The 23,866-nt window shown below is 38.9% G+C and overlaps 1 protein-coding gene across 5 annotated transcripts in view; it reads left to right on the plus strand.

The window, feature by feature from the left end:
• The first annotated feature begins 636 nt into the window (after nt 1-636).
• Nucleotides 637-23,866, plus strand: part of PRKCZ (protein kinase C zeta) — a 38,105-nt gene continuing 14,875 nt past the window's right edge. Inside the window, exons 1-7 of one of the 5 annotated variants that reach the window (XM_008641185.2) lie at nt 637-853; nt 4,518-4,639; nt 6,522-6,611; nt 6,992-7,042; nt 19,569-19,654; nt 22,479-22,610; nt 23,759-23,840. In XM_008641185.2, coding sequence (XP_008639407.1) covers nt 783-853; nt 4,518-4,639; nt 6,522-6,611; nt 6,992-7,042; nt 19,569-19,654; nt 22,479-22,610; nt 23,759-23,840 — 634 coding nt within the window. In that variant the 5' untranslated portion in view covers nt 637-782. Of the gene's footprint in view, nt 854-4,517; nt 4,640-6,521; nt 6,612-6,991; nt 7,043-10,012; nt 10,408-10,522; nt 10,775-19,248; nt 19,335-19,361; nt 19,452-19,568; nt 19,655-22,478; nt 22,611-23,758; nt 23,841-23,866 lie in introns of those variants that run through there. The other 4 variants (XM_017744076.1, XM_017744075.1, XM_017744078.1 and 1 more) reach the window with 4 other exon arrangements.

Genomic DNA, 23,866 nt, shown 5'->3' on the forward strand with positions numbered 1-23,866 from the left:
GGGACTGAGGGGGGACCCCGGGTGAGCCGGAGGGGCCGCGTGTTCCCCTGAGCCCCCCGGAAGGGTCGGGTCGAGAGTTCTGGGGTCTTCGCTGCCCCGGTACTTGTGGTCCGGCTTGCCCGGACAGCGGGGTTAGGGAGGTGTCTGGATACGCGCGTTCATATGTGAGGTGGTAATTTGGAATAAACAGGATGTTTGTCAGCCTCCAATCATAAAGGTATGCTAAATTGCCTCGTGGAGTTCCTCTTCTGCTTCTCTTGGGTAAATGTGTAACCGATAGTAATTGACTGTAGTGTTTTATATACATAAAAACTATTTTTAGTTACTCGATCCTTTGGGAGAAAGGAGTAAGATGCTGTGTTGATGAATAAGTAAAAACTTCAGTGGAGTATTTTCAGCCAAGAGGGAGCTGTTGGATGATTTTTTAAGAAAACATTCTCAAATGCTTGGGATATTTCTGTAAAGCTAAATTGGACAGGGTATTTTTAACCAATCTTATTTAGTTTCTGTGCAGGTCAATGGTCTTACACATTTTCCTATTGATTTTTTGCTGTTCCATGTAAAGCTATTTGTCTTTCTAAAATTTGACACAACTCATTTGTTTAGCAGTGTGTGTATAGTCATAAATATTCTGTTTTTTTTATTGAGGCAGCTGGATTGAGAATCATCTGGAGCAGAAACACTTTTCACATGTGCAACTCTTCACTTCAGAATCTGTTATCTGTCTTGAATCAACTTATTTCTGCATACTTCTAATTTTATTTAGCTGCTAAATACAGACCATGCCTAGCAGAATGGGCTCAAAAATTGATCTGAACAAAGACTTCATCAGAGTAAAAACACACTACAGTGGGTAAGTCAGTGTGTCCTTTCCTCTGTGTTGTGACCTGTTTATTTTTGAAGCATATTGAGCCGGAGTTTATGGTCTGACCTAGTGATAGAGTAACCAGGGCTTTGGTGGATTTGTAATTAATGTCAGATCAGGCAGGTAAACTTCTGAGCTATTAAAATACCAGTCAGACTCCTGCAGCATGCTGATCAAGAAGAAGAGTTAATTTATACTTTTCTCAAAAGGGGAGAAAATGCGCGTAACTGACAGCCCACAGTTACTATGGGTTGATGGATTATTGATTCCCATGGTCACAGCCAGGTCTAGATCCATCTCCTGCATCCAGATGCAGTTATTACATTTATCCTGTCTGTAATCAAAATGTCATGGTCCTTTATGACTTCACTCAGTTGTCAGTAGAAACAGGAAGGTTTTATTGCGGCAACATGAAATCTGAATTTTCAGGTATGTTGAATCTAATTGGTTTGCCACTCTGAGGACCTTGTAAAATAATGTTGCTTTGGTTTCTCCTGTCTTCCTTCAAGGCCTGAGTTTAAGGCATTTGAGGAGTTAAGTATTTGGCCCAAGTAGATCCTTAAACTCGATTGGAAGTATTTAGATTGAAGTTGTTGGCATTTAAAAAGTGACTTGAGTGATCTTTTCTGAAGTTTTACTGCTAAATAAGTAAATGTAGCTACTACTGTGATTGTTCTTACATTATGGTGTAGAAAAATGCTGTTTTGAATGTAGTTATGAAAATCACTTCACAAATTTTATTGAAAACAAAATGCTTGCTTTTTAAACTCATCTGCTTATCAATGCTGTGTAGTTTGAGGTCCTGAGTTTAGAATTCTAGAGCAATTGAATTAATGTGGTAATGCAGTAGGAGAGCTGCCTCAGCTACTTAAGGGAAGGCACTATAAACACCAGTAGAACTGGGTGTAAATAATTTGGGGTGCCTTGCTGGCAGGTAGTGCTGATATAAAGTGAAAGGAGTGTGTCTGTGGAACTTGTCTGTGCAGAATTGGGGGAGGTGATAATAATTGTGTCAATGTTAGAAGTCAAGTAATTATTACCATGTTTTACAATAAACTACTGTAGTTTTTCCTGCAACACTACATTCAGTCTTTTGCATTAGCTGTGAAGTCTGTAGAAGTCAATTTACAAACAAGAGTTCCAAGCTCTATGAATTTTGTTTTTGTTCTGCTGATCAAATTGTGTGAGTTAAAACTGACTCTTTTTAGCGTTATAGCCTCTATAACTGATCATCTCAGTATCTCCATTGCAGTACTACGCTCAGCTTTTGAACAAGTTTGACAGACTTCAGGAAATCATTGATGCTGGGCAACTTCAGAATTTGGGACAAACCTGTTCAAGTAGCTGCTAAAATTAAAATAATAGTACAGATGCCATATTGTAATCTCAGTTAGAAATCTGAGCATGAGGAAATTTGAAACATGTGAATGTTGAGTGGATCTCTGGAGGCCCAGTATCTCAGGTATTTCTGTTTCTGGGTGTGACGGAGTTCCTAACATAGCACAGTGCAAAGAACTGCCAGATAGATTACAAAAGAAAACTAAGTAACTGCAATAATGAAACAAGAATTACACAAGTTGCCTCTAGTTTATACCTGGTTATTTGAAATCACTGAAACAGAGCAGTGGTGCAGCCTGGTTTGCTGTGTGTTATCTTGGTTCTAAGTGGTGACATGTTTGATCTGTCAATGGGAATGACTTTTCTTGCTGTAGCTGCTCATACAGAACTTACTGGTCATTAGCTCTTCATATTACTCTGTAGTGTCCAGTTTCAAGTATTTTTTTTTTTTAAAAAGCATGCCGTGGGATTATTTAGTGTTAAACAAGGAACGGCTTTCACTTCCCTGTGCCCTGATTGCCTGATGTGGCTGCAGAGAGGTTAAGATTAAATACAGTAAATCTCAAAGGAACGTGGGCATCATGGCTATGAAGTTCGTTAATTTACCTGTAGAATGACGTCTGTTATAATAATTTTAACAATTCAAGGTTGATTAGTAGTTTCTGGCTGTATTTGGAGTTTGTAGTGTGCATAGTTAGAATGTTGTCTTACAGTGTATTTTCAGTCCTTGAATATTATGTAGATACTTGTGAAAGTGTGATTGTCCATGGTTACCACAGATCTACAGCTGCTTGATTTCATGAGTGGCTCATGGTGGCATGCATTAAATAACGAGCTGTGTTTGTTGGTGACCTTGTCTTGGGGCAAGGCATTGCACCAGCCCTCAAACATTGCTGTGAGAACTAGTTTGGTCTCTTACGTTTATAAATGCATAAAACATGACTTCTTTGATAGGGAAATGTCCTTAAACTCAACCTCACCTGGCAGCTCTCAGTGTTGTGGATGATATGGATTTACAGGTTAGCAAGTAGCATACATACTTCTTTTGCTATTGCTGTTATGAAGAATTATTAAGCTGCTGTTCTTTGAGAGCTTTACGAAGTGTAAATTAAAGATACACTTGAACAGGTAGCAGTGCTTTTAATCTGAATTTGAAACAGTGCAGTTCTTTAAGATGACTGTTTTAGAGCTTTGCTTATAGTAATTTTTCTCAGCAAAGGCAAAATGGCAATGCATTAATGCATATAATTTAAAATGTAAGTTGTAGAATTCAAGTTTCTTATTTTAGTGTAGTAGGATTCAACTGCTGGCTGAAAAACACAAGTAGGCAGAATATGTTGTATAACATTTTTTCTAAAATGACTTGTCCCACAGTAAGGAAATAGGAAAATTATCTCAGTCATATTGGACAACTCCTGATATGTTTGCTGGGCTAAACTAAGAGGGGAAAGAATTATACATGCCAGTAGCCATTAACTACAAAACTGCTTTCTAATTGTCCTCTGGAAGGTTTTGAAGGCAGTGAAATGACTGAAGTTCATCTCCTGTTTCTTTTTGCACTTGTTTATTAGTTGATTTCCCAGAGTCAGTTATTTGAAAAATATTTTTTAAATAGTAGAAATTCTTGTTTGTATTATCAGATTTTGTTTTGTGTAATCTTTTTTCCTTTCTTCAATATTTGACCTGCTTTGACAGGACTTGTGGACTCTCATTATATCAGAAGTTATTGTCACAAATTTCTGAGATAATGTATAGTTTACATAGAGAGTTCAGTTTTGGGGTCATGTTCTCTAAACACTACAAAGGTAGAGTGCAAGATGCAGAATTTGAGTAGGATTTTTATCTGAATTTTCCTGTAATTACATCTTTTAAGAATTCACCCAATCAAAGCTTCATCTCTAACAATAGAGAGGATGTGAGGAAAAGCCTACAGTTTAAAAGGATTTTCCAATAATTGAGACTTTATTTATCTTCTGATGGAAGAAGTACCTGGATAAAAAACATCTAATTATTATGAAAGCTTCTGGTTTGTTTTTTAACCACGCTTCAGACACTGATAATTATAATAAGGGAGCTTGGCTCACCCAAGTAAACACGCATTAAAGATGGGTAATTAACACATTTATTTCCTCCATACTGAAGTATTTAACTTAAGCACTGTGGCATGTAATCCTGCTGGTACAGTGGGAGCATTTTCTATGAGGAGTGCTCATTCTGTATGATTCTGCAGCTTCGTGTCCATAGATGGAACCAAGTATATGCATGGAATGTGCAGGTGTTTTCTGATAAAACCTGATGTTTTCATCTTCTGCAGGGACATCCTGATAACAAATTTGGATGCATCAATGAGCTATGCTGAACTTTGTGATGAAGTGCACGAGATGTGTAACTTGCAACAGGAACAGCCAATTACCCTCAAGTGGATTGATGATGAAGGTATTGGACTAAAATACTTCTTAGGATTTGTTGTTCACTGTGGTACAGAGAAGGGGCATTGAGGAACTTGTATAAACAAATGTCACACTGTGGAGTTTTTTTGTTTCTAAGTACCTAGCTACAGAACTGTCATAGAGCAGGAAGCTTGGAGAAATGAGACTCAAGACATCAGGGTTGGTTGCAGTAGCACTTGAATTCACTTCTGTAGAAATGAGGCTTTGTACAACCCCTCTGCAGCATGTCAAAGCCATGGCTGCAGAACTAGAACTGAGTGCAGAAAGGTGGGCAAATACTAAACTGGTTTGGCCAATATTTGTAATGGTGTGTTTTGGTTTTTCTAATAGCTCTCTTAGCTGATAGTGTTGTTTGAGTGAATGGAATTTCAAAGTAATGACCTTGGAAGGAGGTAGCTGGTAGTCAAAGAAGACTCAGCCCTTTTTAAGACACCAAGGAGTAGTATTAAGATTTTTAAATTTTACTCTTTATCTTTTGAATACTAAGAAGGACAGAGGCAACTGTACCAACCTCAGTTTAATGGTGGTGTAATAAAAAGTAACCTGATCAGAAGGACATGGAAGATAATTACATTGCTGGTGCTTAGCAGGTTGAACTGCATGCCTGCTAATAAAGGAAGATTATTGCAGGGAAGAAGAAAACCCCATGAGTTTCGAGTTGGAGGATTCCAAGACATGAGTCCTGTTAAGTGTTTCTTGGTTGGGCTCTCTTTTGCATTGGCTTTTTGAAGCTTACTTAAACTAAAACAACAAATTTATTTATTCTCCATTCTACTAACTGTTTTCCTCTTGGAAATGCATTGGTTAAATGCATACCTGTACAACCTTTTTCTGATTCCTGGGTCTGAGCTGTTAAGTTTCAGCCAATCTGCTGTGTTGGCTGTCCTCAATCCTCCCGGGTTTTGTGAGTTATCCTATTTCTGCATTTGAGTGTTTCCACTTACTGCCACATGGAATTTAAGTTCATTGGACTGATTGCACAAACAGATGTTCTCTTTGAACTAACTAAAAGCAAACAATTGCCGATGGCTTAATGAATAAACAAAACGTACCAACAGATGAAGAAAATAGATTTTCTGTTGGGCTTTTATAGTGTATCTTTGTTTTTGACAAGATCCAAAAGGTTTGAACTATGAATAGCTCACTCATGATAAAATCCCATAAACTTATTAGGAATATGGATTGTTGATTTGCAGCACAAATAATTATTTTGTCTTTCATGTTGTATTATTGCTGCATTTATAAGTCATCAACAGCAGTGGCCTTCAAACAGGGATAGCTGGGCCCTGGATTCATCTTTTTACAAAAGGAGAACGTTTTTTGAAAATAAGAAATTAAAGTTTAATATGTGGCTTGACACTGGTGTCATCACTTGGCCTGGATATCATAAGGTCACGTGTCACCCAAGGTGTGCTGCAGGAAGGTGGCTGTTCCACAAGGGGACAGGGGTTCAGAGTGACACCCTTGCTTCTTTGCGTGCTCTCAGTGCATGGTGACGTACTGTACTTTACGTGTATCTGGTTAAGTGGATTTATGGATTAATTATCCAGTTTTAACAAAAATAACCCTTCCAAGGTAATGCTGATAATGTGACTGCAAGCAGACAACAAGAAAATGGGGGGGATCTTTAAGCATATCTATTCACTTATTTTTTTGTTATCCTATAGGATAGTTCTGTCTACTCAATTTTGGTAAAATTGTAAGGAATAATTGTGTTGCTCCATTTTGGCTTTGATCAAAATGCCCGCTTAATATCAAGTGGTTGAAAGAAAGGCAATACTTGAAGCTGCTACATTTTTTTACTGGTTGAAATTCTCCACTGAATTCTTCAGTGGTAAATTTGCCTGTGTGTTGCTTTTTTTTGTTAGGTGACCCCTGTACCATCTCATCTCAGATGGAGCTGGAGGAAGCCTTCCGTTTGTATTGTCAGAACAGAGGCGAAGGGCTGATTATTCATGGCAAGTATTGCACAGTTCAGGAACCCCTGTGTGTCTGATAATCCCAACAGCTGCTTAAGTGTGAGGTTGGAGTGACTCCCTTGCCTGTCAAGTATCCTTCTTTGTGTAGCTGCTGCCCTGTAGTTTGATGCTGAAGAAGGAGCTGGAGCCCAGAGCTGAAACTGTGCAGGAGGCTTTGAGTTCTGCACTGCACAGATTTGTTAATGCTTTGCTCCAGTATAAGCTCCTGCCGGTCTGGAACCAAATTTTGATTGCATCATTTCTCATGTAGAATTATTTAAAGGCTTCCAAAAACTGTCTGTGTGTAAATATATTCAAGAATTAAGGAAAAAGTACTACTGAGAATCTTTTATCTTAAAAATCTAATGTTTTTGTTTTAGTTTTCCCAAGTACTCCAGAGAAACCCGGCATGCCTTGTCCAGGAGAAGATCGTGAGTACTAAAATGTTATCAAATTCTAGCTAAATTTCTTTTTGGTTACATGGAAAAGAAATAAATTAAAAGATTTTCGTAATCTGGTGCTACATGCGTGTATATCTGGGTTTTTTTCTTAAAAGAATGCAAAATATTTTACATTTTGTCAACAGAGACATTGCATAAATCAATGTTGGAGCAGTGTTTTAATGTTTCTGAGGATTAATGCTGGTTTTTGTAGTTGATGTATTGGGAGGAAGAGACAACAGGATTTTAGATGCATATAACGTAGGCCTTTGCTTTTTTTGGGGTTCTTTTGGCTTTGTAACTTTGAGGGAAAAGAAATGATGTACTGAAGAGGGAGATACAGCCATTTTAATAAAAAGGTTATTAATCTCTATAAAAATAATCCTGTGAGAGGTAGATAAACCCCCAGAGGAAGGACACATAATTGATATGGTTTACGTGTATTTCAATGGCCTGAACTGCACAGGGATAAAAGGATTAAATAGCTGTATAGTCAGTTTTCATTACAGAGGGATGGCATCAGGACATTAGTTCATATCTTGGTAAATGTTAAGGAAAAGAATGGGAATAATTGGGTGCCAAAGGTACCAGATGATGCTTGGCTGCTCACAGGAGTATAAAGAAAACCTGACTGAAGAATTTCAAGGACCTTTGCTCTTCTCTTTGAGAAATATAAGAGGAGATAAAATTAATTGCTGATAAAAGCAAGTAATGAATACTAGGAGAAAAGTTGATCAGGATTTACACTGACACAGACTGGCTAAAGATGAGTAGTGCAGTGATAATAGTTGTGAATAATATTTTTAATCAGAGAAATAATACTAATATACTAGTAATTGCTCTATTGAGAACTTCTATGAAGATGGAGAGAGGTGAAACAAATACCAAAAAGTTAAAGTTCAAATATGATTTTCTACATTTAAACTACAGTAGATGAAAGGTTAAATGTGAAACCCAGGTAAGCTGTTGTGTTGACTAGGTTATTAAAATTGTCTTTTAGAAAGGGAAAAAAAAAGTAAATGTGCAACATTATTTTCTGTAATTTGCTGAACAAGGACAACAGATAAAAACTGTCTTCTACTCTGATTAGAAGAGTTAAAAAAATTATCCCTGAGACATTTAATTTAATGAACTCATTAAAAGGGTAGATATTCTAGTAGGAAAGTTTTTTGTGTTAATTTGTTAGAAGTTTTAGTTCTCTCAAGCCACGAGACGAACTACAGAAAGCACAGCTGAGTGTGGCTCAGATGACCTGGTTATTGTGTCTGTAGGGTATTTCTCCCTATGTGGTTTTACAGGTCACGTTGAATCACACTCAGATTGTTTAAAAAGCCTGTTTAGTTGGGTGTGCTTGATAAGGGAACTCTGGTCAGGTTTCTCATGGGTTCATGAATTAATTTGATGCACATTACCTCTCTGCATCTGTGAGGTCTGCATGGAAATTGGGTCTTGTGGCCTAGGTATAACTTTTTTTTGCAGTAGAGCTGTTAAATTGTATTTAAATGGTAACTTAGCATAGACTAATACATTCAGTACTGTTGCTTGTTAGCCAAAGGCCCACGACAAACATCTGCACTGCACTTGGACTGTATGGAAGTGTTACTGGTATTGGTGAGACAGTTGATTTAAGGGACTGTTTATTTTGTCAGGATTGAAATATTGTCCTTGCTTCAGAATTTATTAATCATATTTCAAATTCTTATTTTGTGTCTTTATGCTGTAGTTATGTTCATAGAAAATCCTTTTAAAAGTGAGAATGTTATGTAATTTATGTATATGTTTTCTGGAGCATCATGTTTGCACTATAAAGGAGCTTATGAGTTTGCCTCAGGTTTTTTCCAGAGACAAATAAACAGTGAGCTAGTTGGTCTATCCAAAATGAGCTTCTACTTAAATTAGCAGTTCTAAGTGTGGATTGCTGGTTTGTTGCAGAACTACAGACAGTTTGAAATGGAGCTTTTAAATAAAACTATTCAATTGTGAAATAATTGCATTTCCAATCTATTGCTCAGATGTGTCCATGTTAGGTCACGGAGTGGCTCTTTCCAATAGTTTGTGATCTTCTGAAGTGCAAATCTGTATTTCTGTAGGATTGTAGGGTTTTTCTTTCCAGCTCCTTCAGAACAATAATACTTTGGAAGAAGAGTGGAGGAATACAGACTGAAGGGTTTGCATTTATCTTGAAATTTAATGGTAGAGTTGCTATCTATCCTCACCTTTGTTAAATTGATATGGTCTTGAGATTGTACCAGCCAGCAAAGCTTGAAATAAGAGCCTGTAATCCAGTAATGAAATAAACCACATAACTAATATTTCAATTCTTTTTGCATGACTTAAGGAAAGTTATTTCTGTGCTTGAAGAACCTTTGTTCTTATATTGATGTGGTGCTGTCTGAGACAAAATATGCAGTCTCCAGCATCTGCACTTGTATTGTCTCTGTATTCCTTTGCTCCTGAATTTCTGTGCTTTTTGTTGGAGCCAGCCCCAGCTCCCAGCGTAGGTGCACAGCTGTGGTGTACAAACAGCCCCTTTTCCCTGAGCTAACCTGTGCTGGCAGTGCTGCTGTATGGCTGAGCTGACAGCATGGCTGAAACATCTCCCATCCCTTCCCAGACACTGAATGTGACCTCTCGGAGGCGTTCCCAGCATCTGCTGGACTGGAGCCTTGGGTGCTTGATCGGTGTTTCCTGATAAAGATGGCAGACTTCTAGACCAGTCTTGCATTTAACTTTTATTTTTTCAGTAGATGAGCTGTCCTTTCAGAATTGAATGAAACAAGGTTGTTTCAGAGGTGTTTGGTGTGTTCTCTCCTGTGCCCCGAAGTGCCAGTGCTCCTGATAGTGTGTGTGGATCCCAGCAGCTGATTGGCAGTTTTATAACTTAGTTATTGAAGTCTCAGCTTATTTATGCTGACAGAGCTTGATCTGATTTATCACTCTTGGTGCTGCAGTGCATTGTGTAACACAGCACGTCCAGCTGAACAATTTCCATCGATTTGCAGGACTTCCCTGACGGAATTGCCGGGTTTATCAGAGAAATACTTGTTTTGGTGACATCAGCTCCTTGACATCCATGCCATGTTTTAGTTGTGCCTCAGCTGCTAGCTACAGCCTCTCAAGGGAGCCAGTACCACCCGTGCCTGGATACATGAGGCAGAGATGTGAAAGGGAGAGACGGGAGTAACCAGTCTTCCATTAAATATTTGCTCTTAATGTTCGAGCTGATCCTGCCTATTGTCCTTGGTGTCTAATGGTATTCACACAGCGGCATCTGTGGAATAAAGAGAAAATGTTTCATTTCATACCTACTACATTGTAAAGAATTACATGCTGAAGAGGCTAAAGAATAAAACCCAGTGAGTAATGCATGCTTTTTCTGTAGATTTTGTGTCATCATTGTGGTTGCTGTTGTGAGCGGCGGGCACTGACGCGGGCTGTGTGTACGTGTGCTGCAGGAGAGAAGAGAACTCAGCATTTTGGTTATGGTACAGTCGCTGTGCCTGCCACCCTCCTTTGCAGCCATGGATTGTTACAAATGCAGAGATTGCCGCTGCCTCTGTGCGTAGGGATGTGGCTGAGAGACCTCCTGGAAATGCTGATAAAATTGCATTGAAAGGACTCCTGGGGAATGTATTTTAGGAGGAAAGGAATGGAAGAGTGAGTGATGCTGCTGCCGCTAATATTGGAGATTAATGAAAGAAATGTATCCCAAAAACCCTGACGGTATGTGCTCAGGGCCTGTTTATTGTAGGATTGCTGATCTAAAGACTAACCATTTAGGAGCATCCTTTTCTGAGGCCTATTTGTTGAATTCTGCTTAGTGGATTGTTATAGATGGCTGTTTTTAAATTGTGAAATACTTGTTTTGAATTAAGGGGTAGTTAGTTTCTAATATTGTCAGAACAAACTGTGCTAGTTCACTTCTGCTTAACAAATAGATCTGTGTATTTAATATTAAAATTCATGTTGGATTTGGGTAGCTAGTGCCAGCAAATTTTAGGGTTGTTTTGCTGTTGGCTTCATTAAATAGAAGAATGCAGACTAGGAAACCTTTAAATTAATTAACAAAAAGGAATTAATATGTTTTTAATGTTTTAGTAATTATGACATTAGTGTGATAGTTTTCATTCTCTAATATTTTTGGCTGATTTTGCTGCCTTGTTTTTTGGTAATGATTACACTGTGTTGTGCATGTCTCCTATGCTCTTTGTTTATCTGCTCAGTATTTTAGCATTAGGTGTTTGGGCTTCATTTTCCCCCCAAGCCATCTTTCTTGAAAATTTCATCATAGGCTCGAGTAAAGGTATCTTAGTAACCTAATTGTTGTCGTGAGCTTTTTATTTTAGGTATAGATATTTGATTTTGCTTTGTGTTCTGCCTGATACTATGAAATAGCTCTAAAAGGCTTCTTGCTGGAGTAGTGTGGCCTGTAAATATTTTTCTAGCTCATAAGGCAGGTTTTTCCCTTCATTTGTTACTGTATTGGCAGCAGTGATTAGGTTATTCAGAGCACGTGAACCAATTTAATCCCCCAATGAAGAAAGGAACTATTGCCACCACAGAGACTGTTCTGAAGACGTAGATTGGATTGCACTGGATAATTAGGCAATTTTGAAACTGCTAGTAACCCTCTCCTGGTTTTTAGTAATTGAACTGAGGGGGAGGGGGGGACTGTACTATTTTAATGTAAGATATTCTTGTTTAGGATTTGAAAATAGCTGTGTCATAGTTTCTCAAGAATACCTGAAATCTCTTCCTCTGTCTTAACTGCACCACATTTGTGTCATACGTGACTTATTTGAAGAAGAGACAGATTGTGAGGCAGCATAAGTTACTGAGAACAGAATTGTAGTTAAAGGTCTGGTTTGCTTATAATCATTTCATGATTTTTAATTCTAAAATAATTTCAACAGTTTTCTTAGCTATGTAATGTCCAGTGAAGAATAAAGGGCTGGACCTCCCTTTTTATAATTGAGGCGTAAAATTATAAAGCACAAGTCTGATTGTGGGATTTGAAATCTGCCCTTATTTAAAGGTACTGGGTGTCTTAGCAGATGTTTGTATTCCAATTTATAAACTATAGCCTAAGAATACAATGGACTAAGGAATGCTTGAGCTTGTTTTTAAGGTGTCATAGCAAATAATCTGTGTTCTTTTTTTATTTATTCCGCTTCCCCGTTCTCCTAACTGTTACTCAGAATGTAGTATATTAAATGCAGAAAGGATGTCAGCTAGTTTCAGAAAGCTTCTCCTTGATGTAATGTCTAGTTCCTCTCCCTGTGTTATGTCTCATATCTTCTTATAAGGTGGTAAATCCACTCTTGATATTCCGGCACTTGGGTAACCAAATGGGCAAGGAGGTGATGAAGCTTTTTGGTTTTGCTGGAATTAGTGAACACCTGTGGGCCTGTTAAACCTCAGTTAGGCCTGTGTGTTTCAGTAGCTTGGAAGAGCTGTTTAATACGTAACCTCCTCATTTATATGGTCATAGTTAATTATGTATTATTATACTTGGGTTCTGTGTAATACTTTTGGAAATTAGTTGCTCTATGCAAGTTATGGTTTTTTATGTTGAACTGAGCCACAGAATTAACAGCAGAGGCCTGCAGGGCAGGTAAATGGGCTCTTCAGCATTCATCTCCTGGATTTTGGAGTTGCTCTGTGAGAAACCAGAGTGTGTGTGAGATTCCAGGTGCTGCTCATTTGGAATGGAGAGCACCAGGAGCAAACCTTGGGAGGCTGTGATAGCAGTTGTTGTAGCCACTGAGGGCTTGCAGTAGTACAAATCTGGGTGGTAAATAAAGGAAAAAGCAGCTGACTTGAGGCTTGCTGACAGGGTGGCTCCCAGGAGAGGCACAGGAGAGCCCTGATAAGTCAGGGAGAGAAGGGGTGAGCAGACTGTGCAGTTCATCCTGAAACCACATGGGGAAGGTGCTGCCTTGGGGAGTGGAAAAAGGACAAACTGATCATCTTAATATTGACCAGAAAGTGCCTCATTTGTAACTCGAGTTCCATTGCTATTTCTTCTGCATCTGTTAGGGCTTGTCCTTGAATTGCCAGCTGGGGACATGTTTAAAAGGAAACCAGAAACTATTTGAAGGCAATACTGTAGGATTTTAGTATGGCCTTTACTTTTACAATAAGTTACTACTACTAATAATGCTGTTCTATGCTTCTTCCAATAATTTAGGTTCTCATCTAGGGCTCTTCAGCAAAGCAGTACAGAAGCCCTGTGACTGGCACAAGACTCCCTGTTCTTTACTTTGTCAACTCTGATAAAAAGTTACCAAACCTTCATTTCAGTTTCATTCCAAGCACATGTTCTGGAAACTTTTGGTAGTTCTGTGATGATCAGCTTCATGTGCAATAGCAGTTTGCAATACAAGTAGAATTGCCCAGGTAACTGTGAAATGAGGGGGAAATTGGGTGTACGGGACAGGCCACAGCCAGTGGAATGTTTCAATGCAAGGAGAGAAGACTAGGACTTCAACTTAGACAAAGACATTGATGCAATATGCTAAAATTAATTTAAAAATCATGTTTGGCATAGGATAAGAGAAATTAGTTTACCATTTTCTAAAGGACAAGAAGCCCTGGGAAAATGGGACTCTTACAACAAAGTCTTCTAAAATGTTTTCTCAGTGATTTGTCAGTAGTTAGCTTTTTGTTTTTCCTTTGACCTTTTCAATAGACATTTCATAATTTGCTTTATAAGATAAAAAAATAGGACTAGGTGAAAACTAGATCTGACCAAGTTTTAACTGATGATACTTGAACAATCTGGATTTGGTTCCTTCTGATTGCTCTCAGTCACGAGAACTGGACTTCTCCCCGCTTTCAATTATATGAATTACATGTTATCAAAGGATGAACATTTTCTAGAAAATGTGTGCTGTCAGGTCCCAGCAAGTCTTAAATCATGCAGGCTGCTGATGAGGTACAGCAGAACCAAATTCCTGCAGCAAATGTCATTGGGTTGATCCTGACTTTTTTGGTAGCTTTCTTCAGTGACTCCAGGGTGTATACAAGACAGAGACTTTCTGTTATCAGGCTTTTATTTATAATAGAAAGTTCCATGCATGTACTAAGAGTAGAGGTTTGTTTAAGAACAAAACAGTGGTCTGAAAGTGGATGCAGATGCTACAGATTGCATATTATGTTCAGAACTTCATTTTGGTCTACTTCAGTCCTAAGTTAGCTAAATTAAAGAATTAAATCATTTAAATAAGTACTGGCTCAGTACTCTTTCAGCTTGATCAAACATTTTAATGCAGCTTTTAAATGATGCTAATAGAACATTAAATTCACTTTTCATTGTAGTAAATATTTTAATGGAAGTGATTTTTATTTTGGGAGAATAAATGATGCAATCATCAAAAGAAGCCTTTGGACTTACTATTAACCATGCAATGCAAGTTTGGTTTTGGGGTTCATGTGACCACTGTCTTTGTAACCAGAGGAGCCAACTGCACATCAGGAAAGGGTGTGTGTGAATTGAAAATTGCTTAGAGGGCCCAGTTAGAAAAGGGAAAATATGAACCTTTTTTCTTTCCTAAACAAAAATGTTAATCACCTTCAGAAGCAAGGATCCACCACCAGCTCTCTTGTGGCCCTTTCATAACATTCTTTCAAATTAGAGCAGCATTTTATCCTGTGTCTGGGACAGCCTTGCAAACAGCAGATGTGTCAGCACAAGAGTCTGAGGAGGGAAGGACATCAGCAAGTTGTGGTCACTGATGTGCCCAGAAATGCTCAGAACCAGGATATGGTCACTGCAGCCACTGACTGGACTTAGCGATGATTTCTTGAGTAACACTTGGTATACTTTGTTGTTTTCAAGTACATCTGATAAATTGCACATTAAATCACAGACTTACGAGTCAGAGACTCGCTCTAAATGAGCTGTTAGTGCTGTTTTATTTGTGGCATTGTCTTTGGAGATGTGACTTTGTCACCTTGCAGTGCCACGGAGCCATTTTGGCAGCAGGATTTGAAGGTGAGCATCCAAGAGCTCAGGCATGAGGGAGCACTGGGTGTGTGTGTGTGCAGTGCAGGTGTAGGACTCAGCTGCCCCTTCTAAGGCAGTGGGGAGGGATATTCACCCAGCTGTGCTGCAATAAATGCTGGGTAGATAGTGCTGGTCTGTGGGACATTTGTTTCCTTGTTGGTTCTCCACTGATCCTACATTTCCTCGGTCATTGTTGCTGTCTTAACTGTGCCTTTTCTTCACAGAGGTTGCTCTGACTTTGTAGTTAATTTTAGTGTCTGTTGGAAAAGAAAAGGATGGGTAGATGGTTTCCCAAGTGCTAATCAGCCTTAAATTAAATTTTAAAAAGCTATCTTCTGGCCATTTAATATTTTGCAATAACTGCAAGAGGTCAAAGCACTTAATACCTCCATCTTGTTAAGGATACTCTTTTCATTTTCCAACTTCAATTGTACATAGCAGCTTATTCATAATAAAAAGAAGGGCCAGATAACATCCAATGTATGTCTTAAAATTGCTTTCTGAAGCATGTAAATTGTTTCAATGTAACTATTTGTAGGAAATTAAGTAACAGATGTCAGGCAATGTACTATCAAAGCGTACTTTGGAATTTAGTGTCCTCAAAAATGTGTTCTACCTTGACACGCAATTTCTTGATCAAGTCCAGTCTATCTGAAATGCCAGTATCAATTTCCCCCTTGTAATTCATGAGTTGGTTTTGAAAGAATGCTCACTTGTGTGCTCAGCACAACATTAAAAGAACAAAACAAAAACTGGGCATTCTGGTAGTGTCCAGCTGGCAGGCCGGGTAATTGGCCTGTAAACAAGTTGTATTAATCTCTGAGAAGTGATTTGCAGCAATAGCAAATTACCTCTGTGCTCAGGATAGGAACAGATTTCATTAGAATTGGATCGCATAAAAGCCGACTTTGGAATTGCATTTGGAAATCCAGATGAAGAGGGAATAATTTTTGTGGCCATCTTACTGCCACTCATTGGTGTAAACCAACTGTGTTGTCATTTGGAAAATAATTGTGCTTCTTCTATCTGTCCCTGCTTTTCCAAGTTGCATTTTTAGAGGCAAGGTTCCCATCCTTTCTGTGAAGTTCTGCAGACGTCATTATGGAATTGGGGAGTATCTTCTGTAGATAAGTTCATTTGGAATTAACACTGAACAGTGGACGTTGCTTGTCCATTTATATCCACAGTTAAATTTTATTTGTGTGTTCATGTTGTTCCTTAGAACTTTTTTATTCAATATTTTTTAAAAGATGAGGAAAATAACCCCAACCCAGCCCTAGAAAATGTCATTGGAAAGGCAATATTAAATCTATTTCCAGGGTTTCCTGTGCATCACTGTTAGTGATGTAGTTGCACAGTTTGACAACAGAGGGAAGAATTGCACAGCAGCAACAGCCAGTTGTTCCCCACTGCTTTTTAGGTAGAGGCAGCTGGTTAATTTTATTTTGATTTGAGTATTTTTATTTCCCTTGAACTCTTAGTCTGAAAAAGCCTGTGGTGTTTTGTTTTTTTTTTTTTTTTTCAGTTTTCCAATCTTGGAAGTGGATAAAGTTCTGTACCTTCATTGTATTTAAAATATGTATTTGTGTTCCCCAATTAAAAATTGTTATCCCTGCTAAGAGCTTAAAATATATTTTGATTTTTTTTTCTCTAAACCTGTTCAGATACAAAATGAGGGTTCAAAAGATTTTTTTTTTCATTAGGCAATGTCTTGTGCTAAATATTAATCATCAAGAAAAGATTACTTTGTTTAATTAGGGATAGATCATCTCCTTCAGCCTAAAGCAGCCAACTCAAACTCCTTAATGAGTTAACTGATGTGTACTGTGAAATAAATGAAAAAGTAGCCCTTTTAATTAAGCTCAGTAATTAAGTAGTCAGACTTTTGTGGTGGCATTCCTCTTTCTAGGTAGCTGGTATCAATCCTGTAAAAATTTGTTTTAGTTCTTGGTTATGAGGAATCATGGAATCCGTTCCTTGTTTTATTCTGAAGTGCTCTAGAAACATGTACCTGAAAATTTTGTTTGGGTTCATTTTGCCGTGTGAAGTGTAGGGATGAGATGCAAAGTCAGATTAGAGCTTTGTTCACACAACACTGACAAATTGTTTCTTAATTCAAGGTATGCACTTACTGCCATTTTATGAATCTGATTATTGTTCAAGGTGGTTTCTTTGATCTAGTAGAGCTCTAGTTAGGACTTGTAGCTGATAATGCTTCAAAATAACAATGATCTTGAAAACACAAACTGCTTTTTATAGCCTGTCATTTTCCTTGGGAGAGTTTCTGGGTAGGATGTCCCCTTCCATAACGTTCCTGCCTGCTCAGTTTTCCAGGGGTTGAGGTCTCTGGCAGCCCAACCGTGTGGTGTATCAGCCACTTGTCCCAGTTTTGGATCCTCAGTGAACAAGAGTGTTTTATTCTGTCATAGCAATTTCATCTTAATGTGTAATAATAATAGAACGTGTGCTATAAAGGTGTGTCTTGCAGGGATCGGTGTTTTCTCATTTTTTACCTTGGCCCCTTTTGGAGCCAGGGAATTGATTTGCCTCAGCCCCTGTGCTGAGCCACCGGCAGTCCCAGGGGTAAATTGTAGGGGTTCCTACTTTTTAAAGTTAGTCTATATTAAGCTCAGTTTTTGTTAGACTGTTGCTTCACAAGTACGTGATATAAAATCCTGCCTTTGATTTAATATTTATCATTAATTAGGGAGGTGACTTGCTCCTCTATTTACAGACTTCATCAGTGCAAGCTGCTCGTTAACTTATCATTCACTTAATATTCCTCATGTCAGTGATAAGCTAATGTTCAGATCACAGATGTATTACGTTGTCTCCATATGGTGCTTTGTCTCATGAATTAATTAACTATTTTGGAAAAAAAAAATCCTTGTGGAGATTTTTTCCTCTTGGTGAAAAGTCACCCTAGAAATGGTGGAAGGGTTCTTCATTGGTGTTTGTGTTTGAGCATATTTTAGTTAAAAACTTTGCCGTCATTTTGCCAGGTTCTCATTTCAATTTTCTTTGCAAGAAAAGTTTGCTTTAAAGTTGATATTTGTCAGATTTTGAATTGGTGTTTGAGTCAAATGACCGTATCCAGTCTACACCTCTGTTCTAGAAACTGTATCTTTGCCACTTTTGGTGTGCAGTCTTTTAGCTGCTTTGAGAAGCTGGTGGGTTTTCTTTTTCTAAATTGTTAACAATTAGTGTAATAGTGCGGTATCTGTTTCAAATGCTTGCACAGTAAACATTTGCACATGCAAATAGAGTAGGTATGAATGTTTGGGGATTTGGCACTGTAGATACGTGGAATCACAGAAACTTCAATGCTTCCTTTGGAAGGACAAAAATAGAGTGTCTAAAATCAGACCCAGTATTGCAGCCAGTGTTCACACATTGTGTGTCAGTAGCCTGTGAGTTTTGGCTTGCTCAATATAATGTTAAAATAATTTCTTGACAAAGAAACTTTTTACCACTTGCATTATCATTTGACACAGAAAATACCTGTGTGCTTTTCTATTAAAAAATCTTCCTCTTTGATAAAGTGTGGATGTTTGAAACTTGAAAGTAACATTAAAGACGAAAATGTAAGATGCTTTGCATTAATTTCTGAGGATTATAAATGTACAGTCTGCTTCATTCTGACAAAGTGTCAATTATAAATAGGTCTGTCAGAGTCTTTATACCTCCCTGTACCCCACAGTGTCCACCTGTATCAGCTGTGGGAGGCTGCTGACGCTGGTTGTGTGCAGGGCTTGGCTGTGTCACCCTTACACCTGTGAGCAACTCTAAAAGGGACCCCTGTGGCACAACATTTAGTATTAAATATAAAACTCTAATTAGCCAGTCACGCAGAAACTGCTCATCTGTATGTATACAGCGACAACAAAAGTAACTTGGAGTACATGCTGAGTTTGGCTTAAACAGATTTAAATGATTTCTTGTTATGTTTAGAATATATTAAAAATAATTGTGGACCTGCACTTGAACTGCCCAAACAGAAGAAATATTTTGGGTAATGTTTACTGTTAAGGTAAAAATGAAGTCAAATAATGTAACTCTTGAGACTTCTAACATGTTCACTGTTGCATGTGTGAGGTGTTATCAGTACCAAACACGTCTCACGCTATCGGTACCAGACATCCTTTGTGCGTGTCCATGGAAGGTGACAGGGCGAGAGCAGCAGCGCCATTTCCCCGAGGGAGCTGTTCCTTTAACAGCTCTGTCCCTCTCACCTGAGCCGGAGCAGGCACGGAATTGTAACGGGATTATGATCATGTGAGGGAAAAGAGACAGGGCTGGAGGCAAGGGAGAGGCAGTGGTGAAAGCACATCCTGCCCCAGCCGCCACTCACGGCCGCCTTAAAAAAAATCCAAATCCCCAGGGATTGTGGCTGTGCGTTGATATTTAGGAAAGCAAGATTGTTCTGAATCACAACTTGCTTACCCTGCTGTGTGTGGTGCTGCTGGGCTGCCATGCTGCTGCTTTACACCTTTCTGGTTTCTTCCCTAGAATCCATCTACCGCCGGGGAGCCCGAAGATGGAGGAAGCTGTACCGAGTGAATGGGCATTTGTTTCAAGCCAAACGTTTTAACAGAGTGAGTACTGTTGCATGAAACGTTGGGGTTTGCTCATGTTCTGTGCTCATTGTTTGGCTCAGTCTGTGCTTTTTCTGTGCTGGAGTGTTGGAAAGAAAGGAAAAGCAGGATGCTTGTTGATGTGTCATTTCGGTCTCTGCAGTGTTATTCGAGTCATAACGATCAGGAAAAACTTGGCAGTGTTTTAATTTGAGTTAATACAGGATTGGTGGAAATTATTTATTTTTAAAGTCTCTAAAAAACTGGGTTTGTGACTATTTAAGCTGATACCTCCTTGGAGCAGCTTCTCCCTTCTCCACTCCTTCTGTGATTTTTTTTGATTGCTTGTTAGCAAAATCTTTTGCCTTCAGAACAGTTTGCCATCCTTAAAAGTTACAGCTGCTGATGTGAGCTTTAACTGTTTAGAATCTGGGGTACTACACAATCAAAGAATTTTAAGAAGATTTTTTTATTGAGCTAAAATACAGCTGCATTTTGAGAGTCTGGTTTAATCCACATAAGCAAGTGAATGTGGCTTTAAGGCTGAGACACCTCCTTCACTTATCCCATTATGCCTAAGTATTGCAGCATATATACAAATGTACTTGGGGGAATTCCACACAAAACTGAGTGCCCTCAGAAGAGTTAACTCTTTCATTCAGCAGGGACACTTTTTCTAAAAATGGAATCTAGCATTTTTTCCTAAAATTCCTCACCCCAAAAATGCACTGAAAGAGGGAAAAGCCTCTTAAAACTCAGCATTTTATCACTAAATATATTAAAAATGTCATATTTGTGAATTACCATATGGATTTGTATAATATGCTATACCAGCTCAATTTTAGAATTTATAGTATAAAAGTGTATTTTTGTGTTTATTTGTTACGTAGTTAAAACATGTTTCTTTGAAACCCTGTGAATGCATACTGCCACATTAATAATCCATAATACTCTAAATAATGATGTTTTAATTGCAATGAGGTGAATAGTGAATATACACAGTGAGATTTTGATACCTTATTAGGATGCCCACATTAGGATGTCACAATCCTAAACAAGACTGCTTTTGTACCTGCATACAAATGACATCATACAAAGCCAGAACACAAACCACATCCAACTGAAGTTAGTAAGCAGGTTGACATAAACTGTAAAATGTGACATTAAAATGGATAAATTAATGAGAAATTATGGTCATATCTGTATTACTGAATTTGATACCGGATTTTAGTGTTGATTGAATTTTTAAGACTGGAGTACTGCCTTAAGAATTCATTCCTACTTCAAAGTAACCTTTTGCAAGTTTTTCAGATCATTCAGATAAATGAACACATGCAAAAATTTAAACTTTAATCTTGTTGAACATAACATAAAGGTCAGCTCTTTGATATGGCTTTGACTGCATGTGTTTTGGAGAGGTATGAAAGGGTTACCTGGATTTCTGATGGAATCTGGGACCTGTCCCTGCTTCCAGCACCTGACAGATTTTATTTAGTCTTAATACTACTGCTGCAAAACCTATAACAGGGCACTGAAGGAAGCCTGATGGGCCAGGAATTTTGGAAGAGGTGGCAATAGATGTCCCAGGCTTCCTCTCATCAGGCAGTTTTTGGGTTGTTTTTCTTTCCTCTGGGCAGTGCAGTTTGGGTTTCTCCTGATCAAGGAGGACTGGCTGCACAGATGAGGCGGGGATGGCATTAAGTCTTGTCTACAACTACCAGAATACAACAGGAGCAGTATAAAAATGCTTTTGTGAAGAAATGCTCCGTTCTTTGGTCACTAGTTTTTAACTATTCCAGCAGTCCTGGCAGGGATTTTTAGGAGCTGAACACCGTTGGCCAGGAGCGTGTGTGACTCACCGGTGTGGGCATCTGAGGGACCGCAGTGTAATGGGCAGTGCCTGGGAGGAGCAGACTGGCACTGTGGCTTTGGGACAGTGGCTTTGGGAGTTCTGTCTGAGCTGGGGTGAGAGCAGCAGGGCTCCTTGCAGCCTGCAGGATGATGGGCAATACCTCAGCCTGCTACAGGAATTACTGGAGAATGTTGGCAGCCAGGGAATAATGAGTGAGTTTTATATTGCAGCCTGTGCAGTGTGAGGAGGGTTCACTGGGCCTGGGTGACTTTTTGGTGTGTAAGAATCTCAGATTGTTTGGCACTTTGGGTAGAGTGGATAAAGTGACCATAGCAACATACACTGGAACATTATTTAAAAGCCTCTCCTGTTAAAGTCAGCAGCAGGATGTCTGGCTTCCTCATTTACCCTCATTTTGGTTTAACTCATTTACATGCTCTTTTGTTACATGTGTGAAAACACCATAGATTTTTGATGTTCAGTGCAACACAGGGGTTTGATATCAGATGTGATAGATGCATTTTAATTATGCAAGGTTTCTACCATTGTTAAAATGTATAGGTGCAGATACAGAACACTTTTTATACGTTGTCTGCTTAACATTTTGTGCCAGTGTTCTCCAGTACAGTCACTTTGGGTGCTTTTTATACGTAATTGTGTAGTACAAACTTCTGGCAGTTTTGTTTGGGTGACCTCTGTCAAAACCTGAGTTTCTAAATAGACTTATTCTCTAAAAATGATTTGCTAATGTCACACTGTAATGGATCCCATATGCTTGAGGTATTTGTTTTCCTAACATTCATTAAACAGGGCTGCGTTTAGCGGAATTCTGGGTGTGAAGTGTAACCTTCAGCTATTATTATAATTCTGGATATTCTAAAATTATTACTGAACATCTGTTAGGTGGCTAGGATGGGCTCTTGCTGCTAGAGAACTGCTCACTTCCAGCAGGGAATGATCGTGGGACTGATTAATGTGCATTGTGGCTTGCAGAGAGCGTACTGTGGCCAGTGCAGTGAAAGGATATGGGGGCTCGCAAGGCAAGGCTACAAGTGTATCAACTGCAAGCTGTTGGTCCATAAACGCTGTCACATCCTTGTCCCACTGACCTGCAAAAGGCATATGGTAAGTGTGCATTCTGGCCAGGGCTGAGCGGTGCCACTCGGGCCTGTGCTGCTCTTGGTAGATGTGTCCTAAGTAACGAAATGTGTGCGTGGCTGTGGATTTGGAACACTTGGGAGCATCTGGGTTTCTGTTTCTGTGGAGGACAAGCCTTTGGATTGGGAGCGGAGACAAATGAGAAAAGAAAGCTTGTGATGTGACTTCAGTGTGCTCAAGCTTGAATTTGACTTCTCCATTAGACACTGACAATCTCAGAAGTTACTCCTTTTAGCCAGTGGGAATGTTTTAAGAACTAAGGCACTGATGTGATTTTTGCACTGCTCTTTTTAGAAAGGCTTATTGCTTTCCTGTTCCTGTCATCTCAGTTTCTCCAGTACTGTTCTCTTCCTCTCCATGACCCTCATCCCACTGCCAATGCTGGTGTCCTTCCTAGGCTTTAAAAATCAAAACATTCAAACTTCTGGGTATCTGAATTTTAGTCCTTTCCAATATTCATCCCCAGTATTTCAGTGGTGGTTGTATCATGTTTGGTCTGACTCAAAACTTAAACCAGTATTTTTCTTCAGTGATATTGCATGGGACTTGCCTTGACATTACCAATTCTTTGGCAATTAATTTCTGCATGTTGCTGTACTTCCTGGAATAGTCCTACATGTCTTGGGGATGAGACCAGTGTCCAAATGCAATATAAAATATCTGGTATTGTGATCTATACTAATTTATGCACTACCCTTGCATAATGAGCAGCAATTTGTGGTTTTATTAAGCAGGAAAAGAATATGCCAGTGCTCTGAAGGGAGTGTGTAATATCATGCTGAAGTGTTTACTTTGTTGTAGTTCCATGTGGAACACTCAGAGGTCTTTAAACAGAATAAAAGTTTGAACTTTGCTGTAAAATACACCACTCTTACTTTTAGAAGACAGCCAAGCATCTGTTGTAGCTGCAGAGAATGGCTGATATAGCATTTAGTTTTTGGTAGGCCGGTTTTATCATGCATTACAAAATGTTAATATTTGTACACACTGTCTGCAAAATCCAGTTTTCACTCTGAAAGATGTGAGGTTCTCATGGAGCTGTAGTTTAGGGCAGGGTGCTCAGAGGGGGCTGTATACCCAGTGTGGTTTGTTTGTGTGACCTGTGTGTTTGCCAGGATTCGGTCATGCCTTCCCAGGAACCTCGCTTAGATGACAAAAACGATGAGGCTGTTCTCCCTTCAGAAGACACTGATGGAAGTGAGTATTGTTACTTTGGAATCTCT

This window comes from Corvus brachyrhynchos, unplaced genomic scaffold (assembly GCF_000691975.1).
Source record: "Corvus brachyrhynchos isolate BGI_N302 unplaced genomic scaffold, ASM69197v1 scaffold68, whole genome shotgun sequence".
NCBI lineage: Eukaryota > Metazoa > Chordata > Aves > Passeriformes > Corvidae > Corvus > Corvus brachyrhynchos.